The sequence below is a fragment of the Macrotis lagotis genome, chromosome 7, assembly GCF_037893015.1.
Source record: "Macrotis lagotis isolate mMagLag1 chromosome 7, bilby.v1.9.chrom.fasta, whole genome shotgun sequence".
Taxonomy (NCBI): Eukaryota; Metazoa; Chordata; class Mammalia; order Peramelemorphia; family Peramelidae; genus Macrotis; species Macrotis lagotis.
The window spans coordinates 164615256-164633635 of record NC_133664.1 but is presented as its reverse complement, the minus strand read 5'-3'; the positions used below and the strand labels follow the sequence as shown (position 1 = coordinate 164633635).

The 18380-nt window shown below is 30.8% G+C and overlaps 1 protein-coding gene across 1 annotated transcript in view; it reads left to right on the top strand.

Moving 5' to 3' along the window:
- LOC141493128 (protein piccolo-like) overlaps positions 1–18380 on the top strand; it is a 222439-nt gene that overhangs the window by 195622 nt on the left and 8437 nt on the right. Inside the window, exons 10-12 of the mRNA XM_074194044.1 lie at positions 1385–1515; positions 11574–11667; positions 15413–15484. Of these exons, the coding sequence (XP_074050145.1) occupies positions 1385–1515; positions 11574–11667; positions 15413–15484 (297 nt within the window). The remainder of the gene's footprint in view (positions 1–1384; positions 1516–11573; positions 11668–15412; positions 15485–18380) is intronic.

The window sequence follows — 18380 nt, the reverse complement described above, 5'->3', positions numbered from 1 at the left end:
TATCAATTTTTTATTCTATTCTGATGAATAGTAAGTATTAAAAGAATTTTAAATAGAAAGTGATACTTATAAAGTTTTCTCTTCCAGAAACGCATGCTTATAGGCCTCCACATTTCATTTTTATTTTGAAATAAATAGACAATGAAAAAGGTTTCCTAGTAGAAAGAGCACTTGATACTAGATATGTAGCTTTGGATCATTTCATTTTCACAAATCTTCATTTACTTCATCTGTAAAAAGAAGACAGTAATATTTGCAACTGTCAAACAACTGTGTAAACACTAAAGATATTAATGTGAAATGTTAGCCTTAAAAAGAACTGGAAATGAGATAAGTAACTTCAATGTTAAATAAAGATTAAATCATTTCCTTTGCCGAATAGTTACTGTTCATTTTAAATACATGAAAGCAAGTACGGCTGTAACCAACAAGAAATTATTTTTCTAGAAAAATGTAACAAATTCAGGGACACGCATTTACTTTGCACCTATTGTGCTAAGTTCTGAAGGAAGGAGAGAAATGAGAATGGGATGAAAGTTTAGATAAAGCTGCCTCCATTACTCAATTTATATGGAGGCAATGATAACAGAACAGCTAGATGGGGTAGTGAATTGAGTGTTGGACCTGGAGTTAAGAATACTTATCTTCCTGATACTTATCTTCAAATCTGGCTTCAGACACTTACTTGTTCAGTGATACTGGGCAAGTCATTTAGCACTATTTGTTTCTGTTTAATTATCTTTAAAATGAACTATAGAAAAAAATGACAAACCACTCTGGTATCTCTGACTAGAAAACTCTAAATGGGGTCCTGAAAAGTCAGACATACCTGAAAAACAGTATAAAAGTTTTAAAATTGATAAAAACACAATATCCTATTATTTCATTCAATTATTATATAAAATACCTGTGAAAAACACACTCTTACTGCTTTTGAAAGATGAGGGAACTGAGTCAACCTGAATTTATTAAATTCCTAATATTCCAAGAGATACAAAGAAGCATAAACAAAACATGATCCTTCCCTCAGGGATGTCCCAATATAATTGATCTTTTAACAGTAATTGACAAAGTCTCAGTGACTTACCCAGAGTCACATAGGTAAGAATTCTTGCCCATAAAATTTTAATGTATTTCATTCCTGATTCTCAAAGCAGTGATCAGTCTATTGCTCTCCTCTGCTGCCTTCCAGTACACATACTGATACAAAATTTTACACATTAAATGCATTAGAGTTGCAAAAAAAAAGTGATCATGTGGTTGTAGTGGTAAAGTTATTATAAGCAGTAGGAATCATAGAAAGCTTCCTAGAGGAAGTCATAGTTTACTTGTTTATGATAAAAACAAAATCCAACTTAACAAAACATTATATTATTCATGATAGCTTCAAATCAACTATGACAAACACCTTGGAAATCTAATTATACACATTCTTCAAGCAAGAAATCTTGTTCCCCGAGACAACAATGGATATTCTGATCCATTCGTTAAAGTGTATCTTCTTCCAGGGAGAGGGTAAGTAAAGAAGAAATTTCTTGTAAATATCTGCATTAACCAACTCCTTTAGAAAAGTTGTTCCTCATTAAGAACTTAAATTTAAATCTTGCCTCTGATGCCTCCAGCCTATATGATTTGGGGACAGTTAGTTAATTTTTCCTGGGCTCAGTTTTCTCATATCTAAAATGACAGAATTAGACTAGATGGATTGGGGGGGGTCCTTTGCAATTCTGTACCTATGGTCTTATCATTTGAAAAATATTGATAATCTTAGCAGTCTTACCTTTCAAAGATTGTAACTGACCTTTTGATCTCTTTCATGTTGCAAATATTTGAAGATTGGTAATCAATTTATATAATTAATCTTTAAAACTCCATGAACAAATAAGCACATATGATAATTGCTTAATGAATATTTTTCCTAAAAATTAAGAGAGTGTCAATTACAGTAGAGGAAACTTAACCTAGTAAAATGGAAGAATTAATGCAAATTTTCAAATATATTGAATTTTTCAAAGCAATTTGCAAAATTTCATACATTAATTGAATTTTTGAATGAACATGAATGTTCAGCATAATTCATAATTAATCATTAAAGTATATGCCAGATTTGTTACTTAAAACTAGTTATCTTTGAAAATTTTAATTTGGCAAGGAAATAACATAGATTTCTTTTGAGCCTATTTGCTTTGATCTATCAATTTTTTGGTACAAATAAAAACTCTTTGAAAATATTTAATGATTGTATGATTTGTGATGAGAATTATATTTTGGCCTATAATTAAAATTTTTAGAGTTTCTATAAATCAGAAATCAGAACAGATTTATAAAAACTCTAAAATATAGAAAATCTAAGAGAACATTTCTCTTAACCTGATCACTGTTATGGTTTTTTGGACCTATTTATAGCAGAGGAAATAAAGTGGTTTAACTAAAGAGGAGGTAGCAAAAGAAAATGAAGAGAGATATCAGACAGTTAAAAGAAAAAGGAAGAGATAGCACTGTTAGGAAAGCCGAGAGGGGAGGTGATCAACAATTTTAATTGCTTCAGATATGTCAAGGATAGGATTTGAAAAAAAACAATAAATCATTAGTAACTTCGGAGAGATGGTTTTAATTGAACAAAGATATTAGAAGTCAAATTACCAAGTTTAGAAAATAATGAAAGAAGAGGAGGCGCCTGTCATAAATGTTTTTTTTTTCTTTTTTTTCTTTTTGTCTTTTTGTTTTTTTAGTTTTTGCTAGGCAGTGGGGTCAAGTAACTTGCCCAAGGCCACACAACTAGGTAATTATTAAGTGTCTGAGGTCAGATTTGAACTCAGGTACTCCTGACTCCAGGGCCAGTGCTCTGTCCACTGTGCCACCTAACTGCCCCCATAAATGGCTTTTTCAAGGAGATTAACTGCGAAGGGAAGAAATTTCAGACAGTTACAGTGACTCGGTAATAGAGCTCTGGGCCTGGAATCAAGAAAAGCTGAGTTTAAATGTGACTTCAGGTATTTACTGCCTATGTAACCCTGGACATGTCACCTAACCTCTATCTGTCTCAGTTTCCTCAACTGTAAAATGGGTGTAATAGTAACGCTAAGATCCTGGGATTTTTGTGAGAATCAAATGGATTAATAATAATAATAATAATAATAATAATAATAATAATAATAAGCACAATATATGTAATTTAGCATATGGTAGGAGTTCAATTAAAATTTGTTTTCTTCCTTCCTAGAATAGATGGTGGATGTTAGGATAAAGTGAGGGTTTCTTAACAATGGAGGAAACACTGGGGAAAGCATGGACACTTTTGTAACAAGCATGAAAAATCCAAAAAGTCAATAGATAGGGAGATATTGAGGAGGAAAAAGTGGAGGGGGCAGCTTGATAGTGGAAATAATGTGTTAGAGAAGAGAATAGATGAAATCCATAATTGCTCTGTTAAGGAGTACTATCTCTTAGTCTTAATTTTAACTTAAGACCAGAGTGATGGAAGAATTTGTGTGTGTGTGTGTGTGTGTGTGTGTGTGTGTGTGTGTGTGTGCGCGCGCGCGCGTTGTGTGTGTGTTGGGGGGTGTCGATCTAAGACGAGAAGATGTGAAAAATTTAGGATATTCTCTAATTTTGGATGGATTTTTAATCTAAAATGGAAGAAGGAATACAATGAAAGTTGTATGGAGAGTGAGGATTATGAATCAATTGAGGAGGAATTGAATATTTGATAAGCTAAAGTAAGACTCAGATGATATGAAATAGCTTTTGAAATAGTGTGGGAAAGTTGAAAAACCAGTGATACCAAGAAAGATGAAAGAATGAGCATAGAGGTAGGAAAGAACAAAAATAATATTCTCTGTATAAATGTCCTTTGGATTACAGATGTTATTTCATAATTATCACAGTGTTGGATGGAAGAAAAACCATGCATTTTTATGTTTAGTGAAATAAGATATTTTCAGTTATTTTCTATCTTTAGTATTGGGCAGCTAGATGACACAGTGGATAGAGCACTGGCCTTGGAATCAGAAGAATGGGAGTTTTAATCCAAACTCTGACAGTTACTAGCTGTGTGAACTTGGGCAAATTGCTTAACCCTGATTGAACAGCATTCAGGGCCATCTCCAGTCATTCTGATTCATATCTGGCAACTGGACCCAGATGGCTCTGGAGGATATAGTGTAGCTGGTGACGTAGCACAACATCCCTCTCACTCAAATCCAATTCATGGGCTTGTCTTGGCATCACCTCCCTGTTGTTGTGGTCTTCTTCTGAAATGAAAGACAAACATTATTATCTTTGGTATTGATAAACAAGAATACTGCTTTTCATTGTGCAAGTACAATTTAGAATACTCAACAAACTGCAGAACATCTTAGAATTTCTACCCTGTGGTAGAGAGTAAAAAGTCTTCATTAGAAAGCATATTAATATGTTAGTATGAGCTTTTAGCAGACGTTGTACTAACCGTGCTAAGAACTACATTTGGCTGCCTAAAGCATTAACCCCATCTATTAATAATATTGAAAACTGAAATTTTTGAAAATGTAAATCATGAGTATGTCCTGGGTCATATCAACATGGTTTGAGCCTTCTTAGATCTAATGAAAATATCTGACATTCTCTATAATTACTGCATAGTTTCTCTGTTGATTATTCATATGTTTCTCATTTTTCTCCTTTCTACTTCTGCTGCTCTTTTCCTATTTACCCATTTTTATGTCCTTTGGTGAACTCTTGCAGCCAAGTCATGGTTGTCCAGAATGCAAGGTAGAGTGTCTTACCTTTCAGTGTCATGCTTTCAAACTGCCTTTGGAATTCTTTGTTTAGTGGATGCATGCAAGCACGATTGCACATGGAATCATTGCAGTTCTAGTTCATATTGTTATTCTTTCTATGGGCTAATGACTTATGAATCTTTCTTTAGATGCTAGATGTTACAGTTATATTGGAGTTTCATTAAATTTTCCATGATCTAATCCTTGCAAAGAACCAAAAAATATACTGAATGGAAATGTTTCTGAATGGAAATGGACTCATCATAAAGATGACTTAAATTATTGAATGATTCAATAAGATTCCATTGAAACCTAAATATTCATGAATTGATACAACCTTGTTTCTTAGCCAGAGGTAAAAAAATAATTTCACTCATGAAAATAAAGAAGTTCAGAGTTTTAAATGAAGATATATATATGAATACATGTATATATAATATACACACAGCAAAGATTTTAGTAAATAAGAATATTTAACACTGAAAATGTGATTTTTATTATTTTATGAGATTACTAAAAACAGTTTAAAAGTTCAAAGTGAAATTCAATATTTAAGAACATTCACCTAATGTTATAATTTGATTCTATAATCATTCCCAATGTAAAATATGTAACCAGTAGGAAACCCACACTCAATCAATAGCCATTTATCCTTTATTTACATTACACAAAGAAAACTGAAATAATTTTTGACATCTGAGTAATGAGATTCCACACTTTATTTCAACATTTTTCTTTTTGGTGTTGTTTTATTTTTTTCAATTAAATGAAAATATAGTTTTCAACATTTATCTTTTTGTAAGATTTTGAGTCACACGTTTTTCTTCCAATTTTCCTTTTCTCCCCAATAGCAAGTAATCTGATACACATTATATGTGTACAGTCATGCTCAGCATATTTCCATATTAGTCATTTTGTACAAGAAGAATCAGAACTAAAAAGTTAAACCCCATGAGAAAGAAAATTAAAAAAAAATTAAAAAAATTTTTAAAAGAGAAAATACTATGCTTTGATCTGCATTCAGGTCTCATAGAATTTTCCATCACATATCTTTACAATTGTTCTTGATAATTGAACTACTAAGAGGACCTAAGTCCATCATAGTTAATCATCACACATTGTTGCTCTTTATGTGTATAATATTCTTTGGATTCTGCTCACTTCACTTAACATCAGTTCATACAAGTCTTTTCAGGCTTTCCTAATGTCCATCTGCCCATGATTTCTTGTAGAACAATAGTACATCATCACATTCAAATACCACAATTTATTCACTCATCCTCAATTGAAGAATATCTCCTCAATTTCAGTTCTTTGCCATTACAAAAAGAACCATTATAAATATTTTTGTACAGGTGTGCTTTTCCCCCTTTTTAAAATAATCTCTTTGGGATACAGACCTAGTAGTGCAATTGCTGAATCAAGGGGTATGCACAGTTTTATTGCCCTTTGGTCATAATTTCAAATTACTCTCCAGATGGCTGGATCAGTCCACAACTCCACAAATAGTGCAGCAGTAGTCCAGTTTTCCCACATCCCCTTCAACTTCATCATTTTCCTTTTTTGTCATTTTAGCTAGTCTTATAGGTATGAAGTCAAACATTTATTTTCAATAAACCTTTGATGGATGTAGAAAAGAATCATCATGCTATGTCTTCAAACTTCAGATTTCAACTATTTCTTAAAGGTTTTGATACTCAAATTAACAATCTGAAATGGGAAAAATTTATTTTGTCACCATTTGGTCTATATTTTGATTAAACTAACTGAATGAGTTTATAACATAGAAATGCAGAAAAAATTTTTTTGAAAATTGTATTGAGTTTAAGAAGAAATTCACATTATAAATTATATTGTGAAATAGGTTATATATAAAGTCATTAAAAACTGTTTGAGTACAAATAGGTTTTCCTTTACATAGACAATTTAAACTGAATGAAAAGAAAATCAAAAAAAAGATGGAATACAAAATTACTCCAGTGATCTAAAATGAATAAATCAATTTGTCTAAAGTTATATTTACATATTTGATTGCTTATTATACATGTCACACATGACAGAAAAATTAGATAATTTTTGATTCTCTATATAGTATCTATAATATCTGTTCAAAGCATTAGCATCATCATTATTATAATTATTTGAGATTTCAAAATTTTACAAAACTAAAACATACAGAATGTAAAGATTTCAGAGGGGCTAAAATATGTAAATATTTAAGATAACCTAAGGGAATGGGATGGACTGAATGCTTCAGCCCTTTTTTATCATTCAATTTTATTACCAATTTGTGGCATTTCCAATCCATTTAACTTCTAATTTAATGCAAATGTTAGTTATACATTAACCTTTATGAAAGTGGAATTAAATGTGAAAAGAAGCCCTTTAGATTGGTCTATGTAATATACATCAGAATTGGATGTGTTCAAATTACCTTTTATTCTGTCCATAACAGTTCGGAAAGTCTCCTTTGCAAGTTTCAGAGCTTGGTATTTCTGGATTCCCAGTGAGCTGCTCATGGTTAATTATAGACAGGTTATTGAAACGAGACTCACTTAATCTTCCTAATTTTGTTAGTAGATTTAGCTCTAATCCAAGTCATAGAATATAATTGCCTCAGGAACTTTTTTCCTTTCCCTTTTCACTTTGCCTCCCCCAAATAGAATACAAGTTGTTACTTTATTTTGGTTTACATTGCTAATATTGTTCACCTTCACAGTAGAGGCTCTGCCCTACTACCACCCCTCACCTCCTGGGAACTGGCAGGAGTCTGCTCTAACCTTTATTTGTCAACTTCAGTGGGTTGGATTGCTGAAAGAGCCTGATCCAGTTACAGAACAAAAGGATGGCAGAAACAACACGTCATTTGCACTTCCATAAAGAGCCAAGACATAATATATGACTATACAATTTTTATGGGAATCTCCTATTTGCATGACAAATTGAAATACTATAGTGGCAAAGAGTTGAAATGTGTGCCATCTCTGGAAAGGGATGACAAGAAACAAAACAAACCATCAGCATTTGGTCATTTTTATGACATCTCTACTAATCCTGATAACCTATTACCATAACAATAATGATAACAACAACAGTACCATTCTATTTCTTAAAGACACAAATATTTCATAAATAGCATTAGTCACCATAGCCTTTCATTGTCCAGAAATATTCCATTTAATTGCAGTTACACAGTATTACAAGCAAGGAAATTTGACTGTGTTGTGGGTTTCTTGCTATGATTGACTCTCTCGCTATCTCTCCTTTGTGGGTATAAAACCAATTCTGTTTCAAAGAGATAGTGTCACTCTAAGACAAACATTATCAGTCGTATTATTCAGAACCTTCTTGTCCTATTATCCAGAGCAAGGAATTGTAAAAATATCAAATATCAGTATTTCTTAAATAAGCATGGTGGAACATAATAATAATAAATATGTTTATGTTAAAGATTATGATGTTGGAAAGGTATTGAAAATCTTAAATTGTACTGTAGTTGATCTTTAAGTCAAACTTTTTATGACATTAAGTGGATAATAATAATTAAATATATTTCATTTAAAATCATTATATTGTATAATAATTGTATTTATATTATATAATATTCTATATCTGATCATAAAAATGGCATAATATTAGGCTGTTTCATTGTATTATATTAAATGAGATCATATAATGAAGGTGGGCAACATGTTAACATAATTTATAGGGTACAGGTTCTTGAGTCAGAAGAACCAAGTTCTAATCTAGTCTCAGACATTTAGTATCTATATGACCATGGATAAGTCACTTAAGATCTGTTACATTTCTGCAACTGCAACATAGGCTTAATAATAGCAACAACCTTACAGGAATATTGTAAGAATCAAATGAAAAAATATTTATAAAGAGTTTAGCAGAGTACCCGGCACATAGTAAGCACTTAGTTTAAATATTATCTATTATTATCAGTAACTATATATTTAAGCTAATATTGAATTCCTAATGGTAATGGAATACAAGGATAACATGGATTAAAAAGCTTAATTTTAGTTGATAATTTATTTTCCTTTGATTTTTTTTCTTCCTTCCTCAGGTGACAGTGTTAATCAGCAGGTCACTGTTCAAAAAACAAAGGGGGGGGGGAATAGAAGCCAAGTGTTTAAATGAAGCAGAGATTCATAATTGAGGTCTAGACAACTAAGAAATGGTTTAATTAAAGACCAATGCTGTGTTATTATTGAAAGATAAATGAAATAATACTTGTTTCTTTACAGTGCCCAGATTGTATGCCCTAGATGGGAGGTTTTGTAGTCTATATCTTGCTAAATAGAATTTTATTAAGCAATTATGATATCATTCTCATGCAGTTCTCTACTAATTTTCATTAGCATACTCTTGATATAGTACTTCTTGGCCTAGCCAGGTTTTTTAAATGTATTTCTTAAAGTACCAAAACTAAAAGTGAACAGATTCCAGTCAACACTCACACAAACTGAAAAATAAAAGCCCCACATAATGCCATCTTTCAAAATAATTTTTTTTCTCACTATGCTTTATTATGGAACATACTAAATGAAAAAATTTATATATTGTTTTGTTATTTCAGTAACTATTCTCAAATGGAGGAACAAATCAACTAAAAGATATTTATGAGGACTAAGATACCATAACTCAATCTGTGATCAAAGTATAAAGAAATATTCTTGAGTTTTCTTTTACATAATGATTACTGACCACAGGCTTTTGCAGTTAAAAAAAAAAACTTGTGCTATCAATAAAATTTTCTTCTGCAAGACTAATGACTAATTTATGTCAAATGCTTTGCTTTTACTGTAGTTTAACTGATTAATTAACCACCCAATATTGTTTACTTGATATTATTAGTATAAAATAATCGTTCAAATCAATTCTCTTGTAGATACAATTTTCAGAATTGAGAAAGGGAATTCACTTAGAAAAACAATCAATTGATTGAATTAATTTTTCATTTTATAACTAGAAATTTGGTTGTTAGAGAGAGAATCATAAGGTTAATATAAGGTGAATGCTTCTCTTTCAAATCTCTGAAAGAAAATTCAGTTTCCTTATTTAAAATCTTTTCTAGAGTTAAATTTGTGTCCACATGTAAGGGAGAGTCATTTTCTGTAATAATCTAGTGGTTACATTAGACTCCAGCCTTTGCTGAGAGCAGCATAGACAAAAGTATCTGATATAAGGGAGCCAACATAACCAAAAAAAGACAACATTTTTTAATTTGCATGGTCAATTGTAAATGCATTGAAAATATGAACAGGAAAATATGTTTATTAATATAAATGATAAAATTCTGCATTAAAATTAATTTTCAAAAGTTTAATGAAAATTGATAACTTTTGGGAAATGAGAATATTGATAAATAGTTAAATGATTATTTGAGTCTACATTTATCATTAGAAAAGCACTACTATTCAGTTTTTCAATCCAAAATTGTATTTCATATAGCTTGTATTTAGAATAAATTGAAGTATATGAGATTATATGTGGAATTATGTCCCTTTTTCACAAATAAAAAAGCTTTGAATGTTCAATATACTAGGTTTTTGTTTCAAATGACCATTTTTACTGTTCTTGATGAACAAAATTTACCTAAAATATGTTCAAAATGTCTTTCTACAAACTCATTTGACATCTCTGCTTTGATAACTGATTGAAAAACAAATATAAATTTTTTAACTGGTAGTAAATAACTTTTACTTCTAAGCATCAATTAGTAACTTTTTGTTAATTCATGCTGAATTTTTTTGCTGGAACAGGATTTTTTAAAAATCAAATATAGGGTTACAATTAGCAATTGCTAATGGTATTTAATTTTATCATTTAAAACTGATCAAAATTAAATAATATTTTTAATACCTACTATGTGCCAGTAACATTGAGATACAATACTGGGAATACAAATCGTGGCAAAAGGCAGTCCCTATCTTTAAAGAGTGAAAAATCAATTGAAATGATTGCTGGTGGTTATTTTTACCAAATGGCATTCTTTCCTACAAATTTATAAGGAATCAAAATAATACTAAGTATTAGAGTTTTAATTTAGTGCTCTAAAATCCAACAATTATTCAGTAAGTGCCTCTTATGTTAAAAAAAGAAAAAGAAAAAGGAATAAGATGAAAAATAGGATTAATCATACAGGAGAATAATCATTGAGGCATTGTTCCTAGAAAATCTATTTTTGATATTAACTAGCATTAGTAAAATATATGTGTGTTCCTATTGTGTAATACAGTATATAAGGTAATATTACATGAAAAGCACTTTCTAAGGCATATACGATTAGTGTGAATGGTTTCCAAGAATCATTCATTAATAGTTAAACACATCTTTCTCTTTTAGCACCTGTCCCCCAAATTTATTTTGTCTCTATGATAACATCATAAAATTCATGTTTCTAGTTTAAGATGATAATGAAATAATCAAAATCATCATAAATTTTATTTAATGCTCCCCTAAATATTATATAATAAAGATTATAAACTTATGGTAAAATTAATAAATTGATCAAAAAGTAGAGGGGCTGAAAGAATTTCTCAAAATATGTTGAAATGAAAAATGGACTTTATAATTTTTAATCAGCATATTTTTCCTAAAACTCAAAACTGAAGATTAGAGGTGAGATTTTACAGTTTTTAAAGAGTAATATATGAGCATGACCGAATTATTTTATCCTCTGCACAAGTACTTCAAAAAATGCAACTCTCATCATCTTGAACATTCTGCATGTTCCCACAGTTAACTCTGTTGCAGTCATTTAGGACACATCATTCAATGTCTTCTTTCCTTCCAATTCAGTGCTGAATATAAGAGGAGAACTAAATATGTTCAGAAAAGTCTTAATCCAGAATGGAATCAGACAGTAATTTATAAAAATATCTCAATGGAGCAGGTATGTAATCATTGCTTTATTGTGATTCATATTTGGGGGGATTCATATTTCTTAAAGAGCACTGCTTTTTATTGCTATAGAGTTAAGTAATTGATAGCCAAGTAATTAAAATAATAGAAATTCTACATATTGAGAATGTTTAATGTTCTTATTTACTCCTGGGTAAAAGTCTTGTCTCTTTTGCTTACCTTCTTGCGACAATAGGCAAACCTCTTGGAGCTTCACTGTCTTTGTTTCCAAAAGTTGATAATAAAATCTAACAGGGTTTTTGCAAATGACAAATATTGTAATACTTAAAGAGAAGATCTATAAATGAGATTTAATATTTCATGTTTTGAATATAGAGTCCTACTATATCAATAATACTTTATCCCTACAATACATTGCATTATAATAATGGATATAAGCAGAGGCAAAGAATAATGAATAGAAGGATAGCTTCAGGATTGGGAAGACAAGTTCAAGTCTTGTTTCTGACTTAAACTGATTATGTAACTCTGGAGTAAATAACCTAAAAATCTCAGTTCCCACAGCAACTAAGAGTATAATTTACAAATTAGTTAATGATGTATATTGCACTTCAAACTAAATCTTAGGCATGATTTTAAAAATCAATTAAATTTTATATTCATATCGAAGATCATGAGCCAAAGAAATAACTTGTTCCCAATATCTTCAATTTAAGACAAAGAATGATACATTTTAAAATTACATTAATAAAAATGAAAAATAAGCAATTAAAACAGTTTTTAATTTTTTCAATTTCCAAATACATTTAACAGTCTGGTGTATCCCTTTTTTAAATATTGTCTTTAAATATATAAAATAAAATATATTGGATTAGAAAAGAAGTGAAAGAGAATTACTAAAAAAAATAAGTTCATGAACCCCACATTAAGAATGCTTAGTTTAAAAAGAAAAAAATTAATTTATCTGAAAAAAGTAAGTTATATGAAGTACCTTCTTTACTAACCATGTAGTATAAATGAACTATATTTGTATAATCACTAATATTCTACATCACCCATTGTTATGCTTCATTTGCTATTATTTTGCTCCAGTTGGCAACAAAAACATTTCTGAAATGGCAAACAAAAACCAATGAAATAGAATTAAAGAATCATAAAGAGAAACCCAGTGAATGAAAGTTGCCCAAGGGATTTTTTATAGGAAGAGTACAGTAGCAAAAGACAACAAAAGGGGAAGAGGAAATTAGGCAGCATCACAAGAAAGTCTATAGGCAATTTCTCTTGGAGAGCCAGGAATTTCCATTCACCTCAATAAAAATTCTGTGACTTCAATAGCTTGATTCACTTTGATTCTATCTTGAGGACAAAATGTTTCGTAAAAATGGCATAGTTTGATTTTTATGATGCATTCAAAAGAAAAAAAATGAAATTCAATATAGAAATATATCCATTAGTTATTTTTCTGTAACACTTGTCTTTCATTAAGAAGGTTAGACCAACCTGTGCAAAGAATATAAAGTTAATAAAGTAACCAGTGTGTTAACGAACCAGTCTAATTACCAGTCTAGACTAGTGACTGTCTGCAAAGTTATAGCAAGCTGCCTTTAGCATGGATTTCCAGTATTTTGATTTAGAGAAGGCTGCATTTCATAAAATTTGCATGAATATGAGACAATAATTGACAGGATACAACTTGAAACACAGGCAAAAAAAATTCTATTAATAGAACAGTAAGAGGATCACTTGTATATCAAAAACAGATGTTCTTTTTTATTGCTGTTTTATTTTTCCAAATACATGTTATAAAAGTTTTTTTTAACATTCATCCATATGCCTATGTCTGTTTCTAAGTCACAAAATTTCCTTCCATTCTCCCTCCCCACCTCTTTCCCCTCAGTGGTAAGCACTCAGGATAATATTATAGTTACACATTTATGTTAAACATGTTTACAGGCTAGCCATTTTTGTTATGAGGAGTTAGGATTAAGAGAAAGAAATACCTAAGATATTTTTTTAAAGTGTATGTAGTGTTCCTCAGATTCTGAAGGTTTTTTTTTTTTTGTTATTCTTTGGATGGGAAGAACAAATGTTCTAATCAGTAGATACTGCATTTTATAAGGAGAAACTGAAAATAATACATTCCACATAATTAGTTCAGCTTAATTATCCAGCCTCTCCCTGAACTTATTAATAGTTATGCTTTCAAAAGGGTAGTTCTAACTTCCTAAGCTTGTTCATTTATGACAGTAATGCTATGATAACATCAAAAGGTAATTAGTTGTATCAGTAGCTCTTAACTTGGATTTTGCAAACTTTAAAAAATATTATGATAAATATTTTTCAATGTAAGTGGCTTTTCAAAATCCTATATATTTTATTTTATTCATTAAATATATTTGAAAATGTATCTATAGGTTTTCTAAACTAAAAGGACTCATGACACAAAAAAGGGTTTTTTAAAAAAAACAGTCCTATGCAGATTCCCTCCACCAAAATTGTAATATGCAAGTTACATCTATCTTGAAAAACATTTTTGTAAGATTTGTTCTTGTTTTTTTTAATGAAGGGTAATACAACTTGGATATTCTGATAAAAGCTTTCAACTCCAAGCTTTGATTGTTCATGTTATTCAGGGATCCACAGGAAAAAAAAATCTGTAATTTTGTTAAATAAAACATTCTTCCTAAACCAAGATAGATAATGTAAACAGACGGATGTTACTATGAATATCCCCTTCTCATGAAACATTTTTTTCTACATCTGCTCTTATTTTGTACCTCTCCTAGTGAATGAAATATATTCATATTTATAGATAATTCTGAGAAACCTAAAGCTATTGATTATATCAAAATATTCTTCAGAAAGAAAAAAACAGTCAATAGTAAAGCTTTTTTTTTAATTGCAGGAGTCAGCTTTCTGAATTATTATTGAAATTCAAATGGTTTGCAAGAAAAAGTAGGAAAATAAGCAAATATTTCTTGTGTTTAACTAGGGTGCTAAATACAAGCCATCACTTATACTAAACATGTTCTAGTAAAGTTGTTATCTCTGTATATAATAACTATAATTCATATGTGCATGATCTAAGAAATATCAGCATATTTCAATAAATAGAACCTATGTTAAATTCTTTCTCTGATAGTGCCTGACTTTAAGTTTTATTTTACTGGAAAAGGAAGTGTTTTTATCTAGGTGGCCCCTGAAGTCCCTTCAAGTTCAAAATTTAATATCTCAAGACCATATTGTACCATTGATAAAAATTCAGAATTTGTCTTTTAAGTAAAACTAGTATTTCAGGTATGCTCCTGATGTACCCAAGATTATTTTTAGTTTTTAGAAATGTGAGATAACAAAAGTGAATGCTGAAAGTACTCCCTGAAATGGGCCACTAAAATAAATGTCTGTGCATGCATACATATGTTTTTGTTTGACAATTCAATGAATGTTGATTTAAATATATTTCTTCAGAAAAAAATTTAAAAACATCAGTGGCAGAAATCCAAATGTATTGTATATACATTTGACCCTCCTAGTTAAAATCTAGAATCCCTTACTGTAGTCATTGAACTTTAATATATTTATTATCCAATACGAACCCATCTGACTTGAAATGTAATTTTTCTATGATCAAGGTTATTACAGAGAAAAGAAAATTGCCTTCCTGTCATATTGCACAGAAGTGCAAGCAAGTGATAATAAATAGAGTCTATTGTGTGGTTGAAATAAAAAGTACATGATAGAAATTGGGGTTAATTATATTTTGATTCAAACCATAGCTCAAGAAGAAAACACTGGAAGTGACAGTCTGGGATTATGATAGATTCTCTTCCAATGACTTTCTTGGTGAGGTAAGTTTCACTCTTTCTGCCCTTGTAAATGAATAATTACTTCAACTTTAGAATCTATTTTCTGATGAAAATCTGATGGTAAATGTGCTATCCTTGGTTAAATTTAATTATCTTTTAAGCAAACTTTTTTTATTAAATTCCTTAGTTAATTATGACTATCAATTTTCTTTGGATTTATGGCTTCACAAACTGCTTTCATAACTCCTGTAAAAATGATGTTCTCTTTGTCACATGGTACTGTATTTCCCCATATATAAGATGCTTCCATATTTAAGATGCTCCTATATATAAAATGCTCCCATATATAGGACACTTCCATATATAAGACCTTAATTTGGGGGTCCAAAGTTTGAAAAAAACTATAACATAAAATTATCAAACTCAAGTTTTATTCATCATAAAATTCAAACAGTAACTCCTCATCACTGTCAAAACTTCCATCCATTAGCTTGTCCTCATCTGTGTTTGATGACAAATCACTGTCTTAGGAGAGGCCCTGATTGCTATCCTGCCTATGCTCTGGTCTGTAGTTGATCACAAGCACTCCCAGGTCAAGTCTGGTTCATGGATACATGCTTAGTCCAAACCATTTCAAGAACCTGAAGCACCATTTGTATCTTACTTTGAAATGAGTAACTTCTTTTTCATCAACAAATTCTTGCCTCATGCTAAACCATCTTTGTGGATACAAGAATTCAAACTGCCCTTTGCTCTTCAATCCATATCTTCAATTCCCTCTCTAAATTAAGCCATTTTGCTGACTTGCCTCTAATAGTCATCTTCTGCCATGGCATTTTCAGTAGGATTTCTCCCTCTGGTTGTTGTCTCAGTTGGAAGAGGACAAATATATGTTCAGTAGCACGATTTCCATTCACTTTTGCAAACTGGATACTTTTAATTTGAATTCAGCACCGTATGAAAATGTTTTCTGAGCCATTTATGGGCAAAACATAGCAAATGCAAAACAATGAGCACAAAGACAATAATAGCAAAAAAGTGGGAAATGCAAGTAAAAAGATCTACAACCACTGTATAAGGAGCACCCAATTTTAGACCTCAATTTTTTTGGGAAAAGGGAGCATCTTATTCATGGGGAAATATGCAATCTTTGTTTTGTGAAGAAATTTCCCAAAATAAAATATTGATTATATATATATATATATATATATATATGTATATACATATATATATATATATAAATGAGGAAATTTCATTCACATCTAATTACCTATAGCTATAGTGCTAAAAATTAACTGCTTTTATTCTAAATCTTGTCAAAGCACAAAAGTTGTACTGGGTTCTTAGGTTACTTTGGATATGACAACTCCTCACCAATAATTTTCATGCAAAGATTAAATAATTAAGTTAGAAAAGGATCATCAACAAAAGGTTGGACAATAGGTGATTTTTTTTAAGTCTAGGGTATTTCAAAAAATCTGTTTAATGAGTCAATAATCAGCAGCAATAGAAGAAATACACGCATTAATAAAACATGGATTTTTTTAAAGTAGGTCCATAGATAGATTTCAGATGACCTGAGTTCAAATATGGCCTCAGATACTTATTAGCACTATGATCCTAAAAAAAATCAACTTAATCTATTTATGCCTGTTTTTTTATCTGTAACATAGTACCATATGTACCAGAGTTGCTGTGAAGATCAAATAAGATGATAATTGCAAAGTACTAAGAACAGTGTCTAGTTCTAGGTGCTATCTATACATTAATTACTATTGTTATCATTTTAATTATTTAAATAGAATTTTATTTACAATTCACTGAAAATTCACTAAATAAATACTCTTGCTAGCCTTTGTGTTAGGTCAAATGATAATCTACTCTGTTTAATTAACAATTTGATTTGAAAATTGAAAATCTTATTTTGGAATAGACACACAAAAACAGTGAATCAAAATAGTTTAAAAAGGTAGAAGAGCAAAAAAATGAAAATAGCACTAAAAAAATGGGAAAAGCATGTATTCTAGATTTCTGTATTCAGAGGACATCCATACTGGAGCTGACATAATCATTAAATGATAGAGAACTGAATTTCAAGGTAGTTAAAAGAGAAATGAAAGCAAAGAAAGAAAAAATGAATCAATAGGCACACCAGTAAACAAGTTATTAAGTCTCTACCATTTACTAGGGATTGGGGATCCAAAGTCAAAAGTGAAACAATGCCTTCTCTCATGGAGCTTACATTCTAATTGGAGAGATAACATGCACACATATGCATATATAAATTTATGTGCAAGACAGATACCAGGTCATCTTGTTGCTGGAAAATGTGACCAGCTAAAGGCTTCAGGGTTTTGAGCTAACATAAAAGAATTCTCTTAAAGGATTGACTCTTTTTCAGAAAAATTTAGAGACAAAAATTAAACGAAATCTAAGTGTTATTGTGGTTAACAGAAGCTACTGACATTTGTCCTTTATTCTTGAAGGAAAACCATGACATCAAGATGATGATGCCATGAAAAGACTATGAATTGGATTTAAGTGAGGGGGCTCTGTGCTGAGTCACCAACCTCACTTTCTCCTCAGGAACCATCTGGGTCCAATAGCCAGATATGAATCAGAATGATTGGAGGCCCTCGATACCAGGCAATCAAGGGGTTAAGTGACTTGCCTAACATCATACAACTAGTAAGTGTCAAATGTCTGAGGAGGGATTCAAAGTCCCTTCCTCCTGACTCCAAGTTCAGTGCTTTAACCACTGTACCACTTAGCTGTCATTAGCAAAACGAGAGAGAGAGAGAGAAAGAGAGCGAGAGCAAGAGCGAGAGAGAGAGAGAGAGAGAGAGAGAGAGAGAGAGAGAGAGAGAGAGAGGAGAGAGAGATATTCAGGGCTTAGCAGAATAGCAGAAGCAACTGGAGTCTATCAGGGTATGTAGGC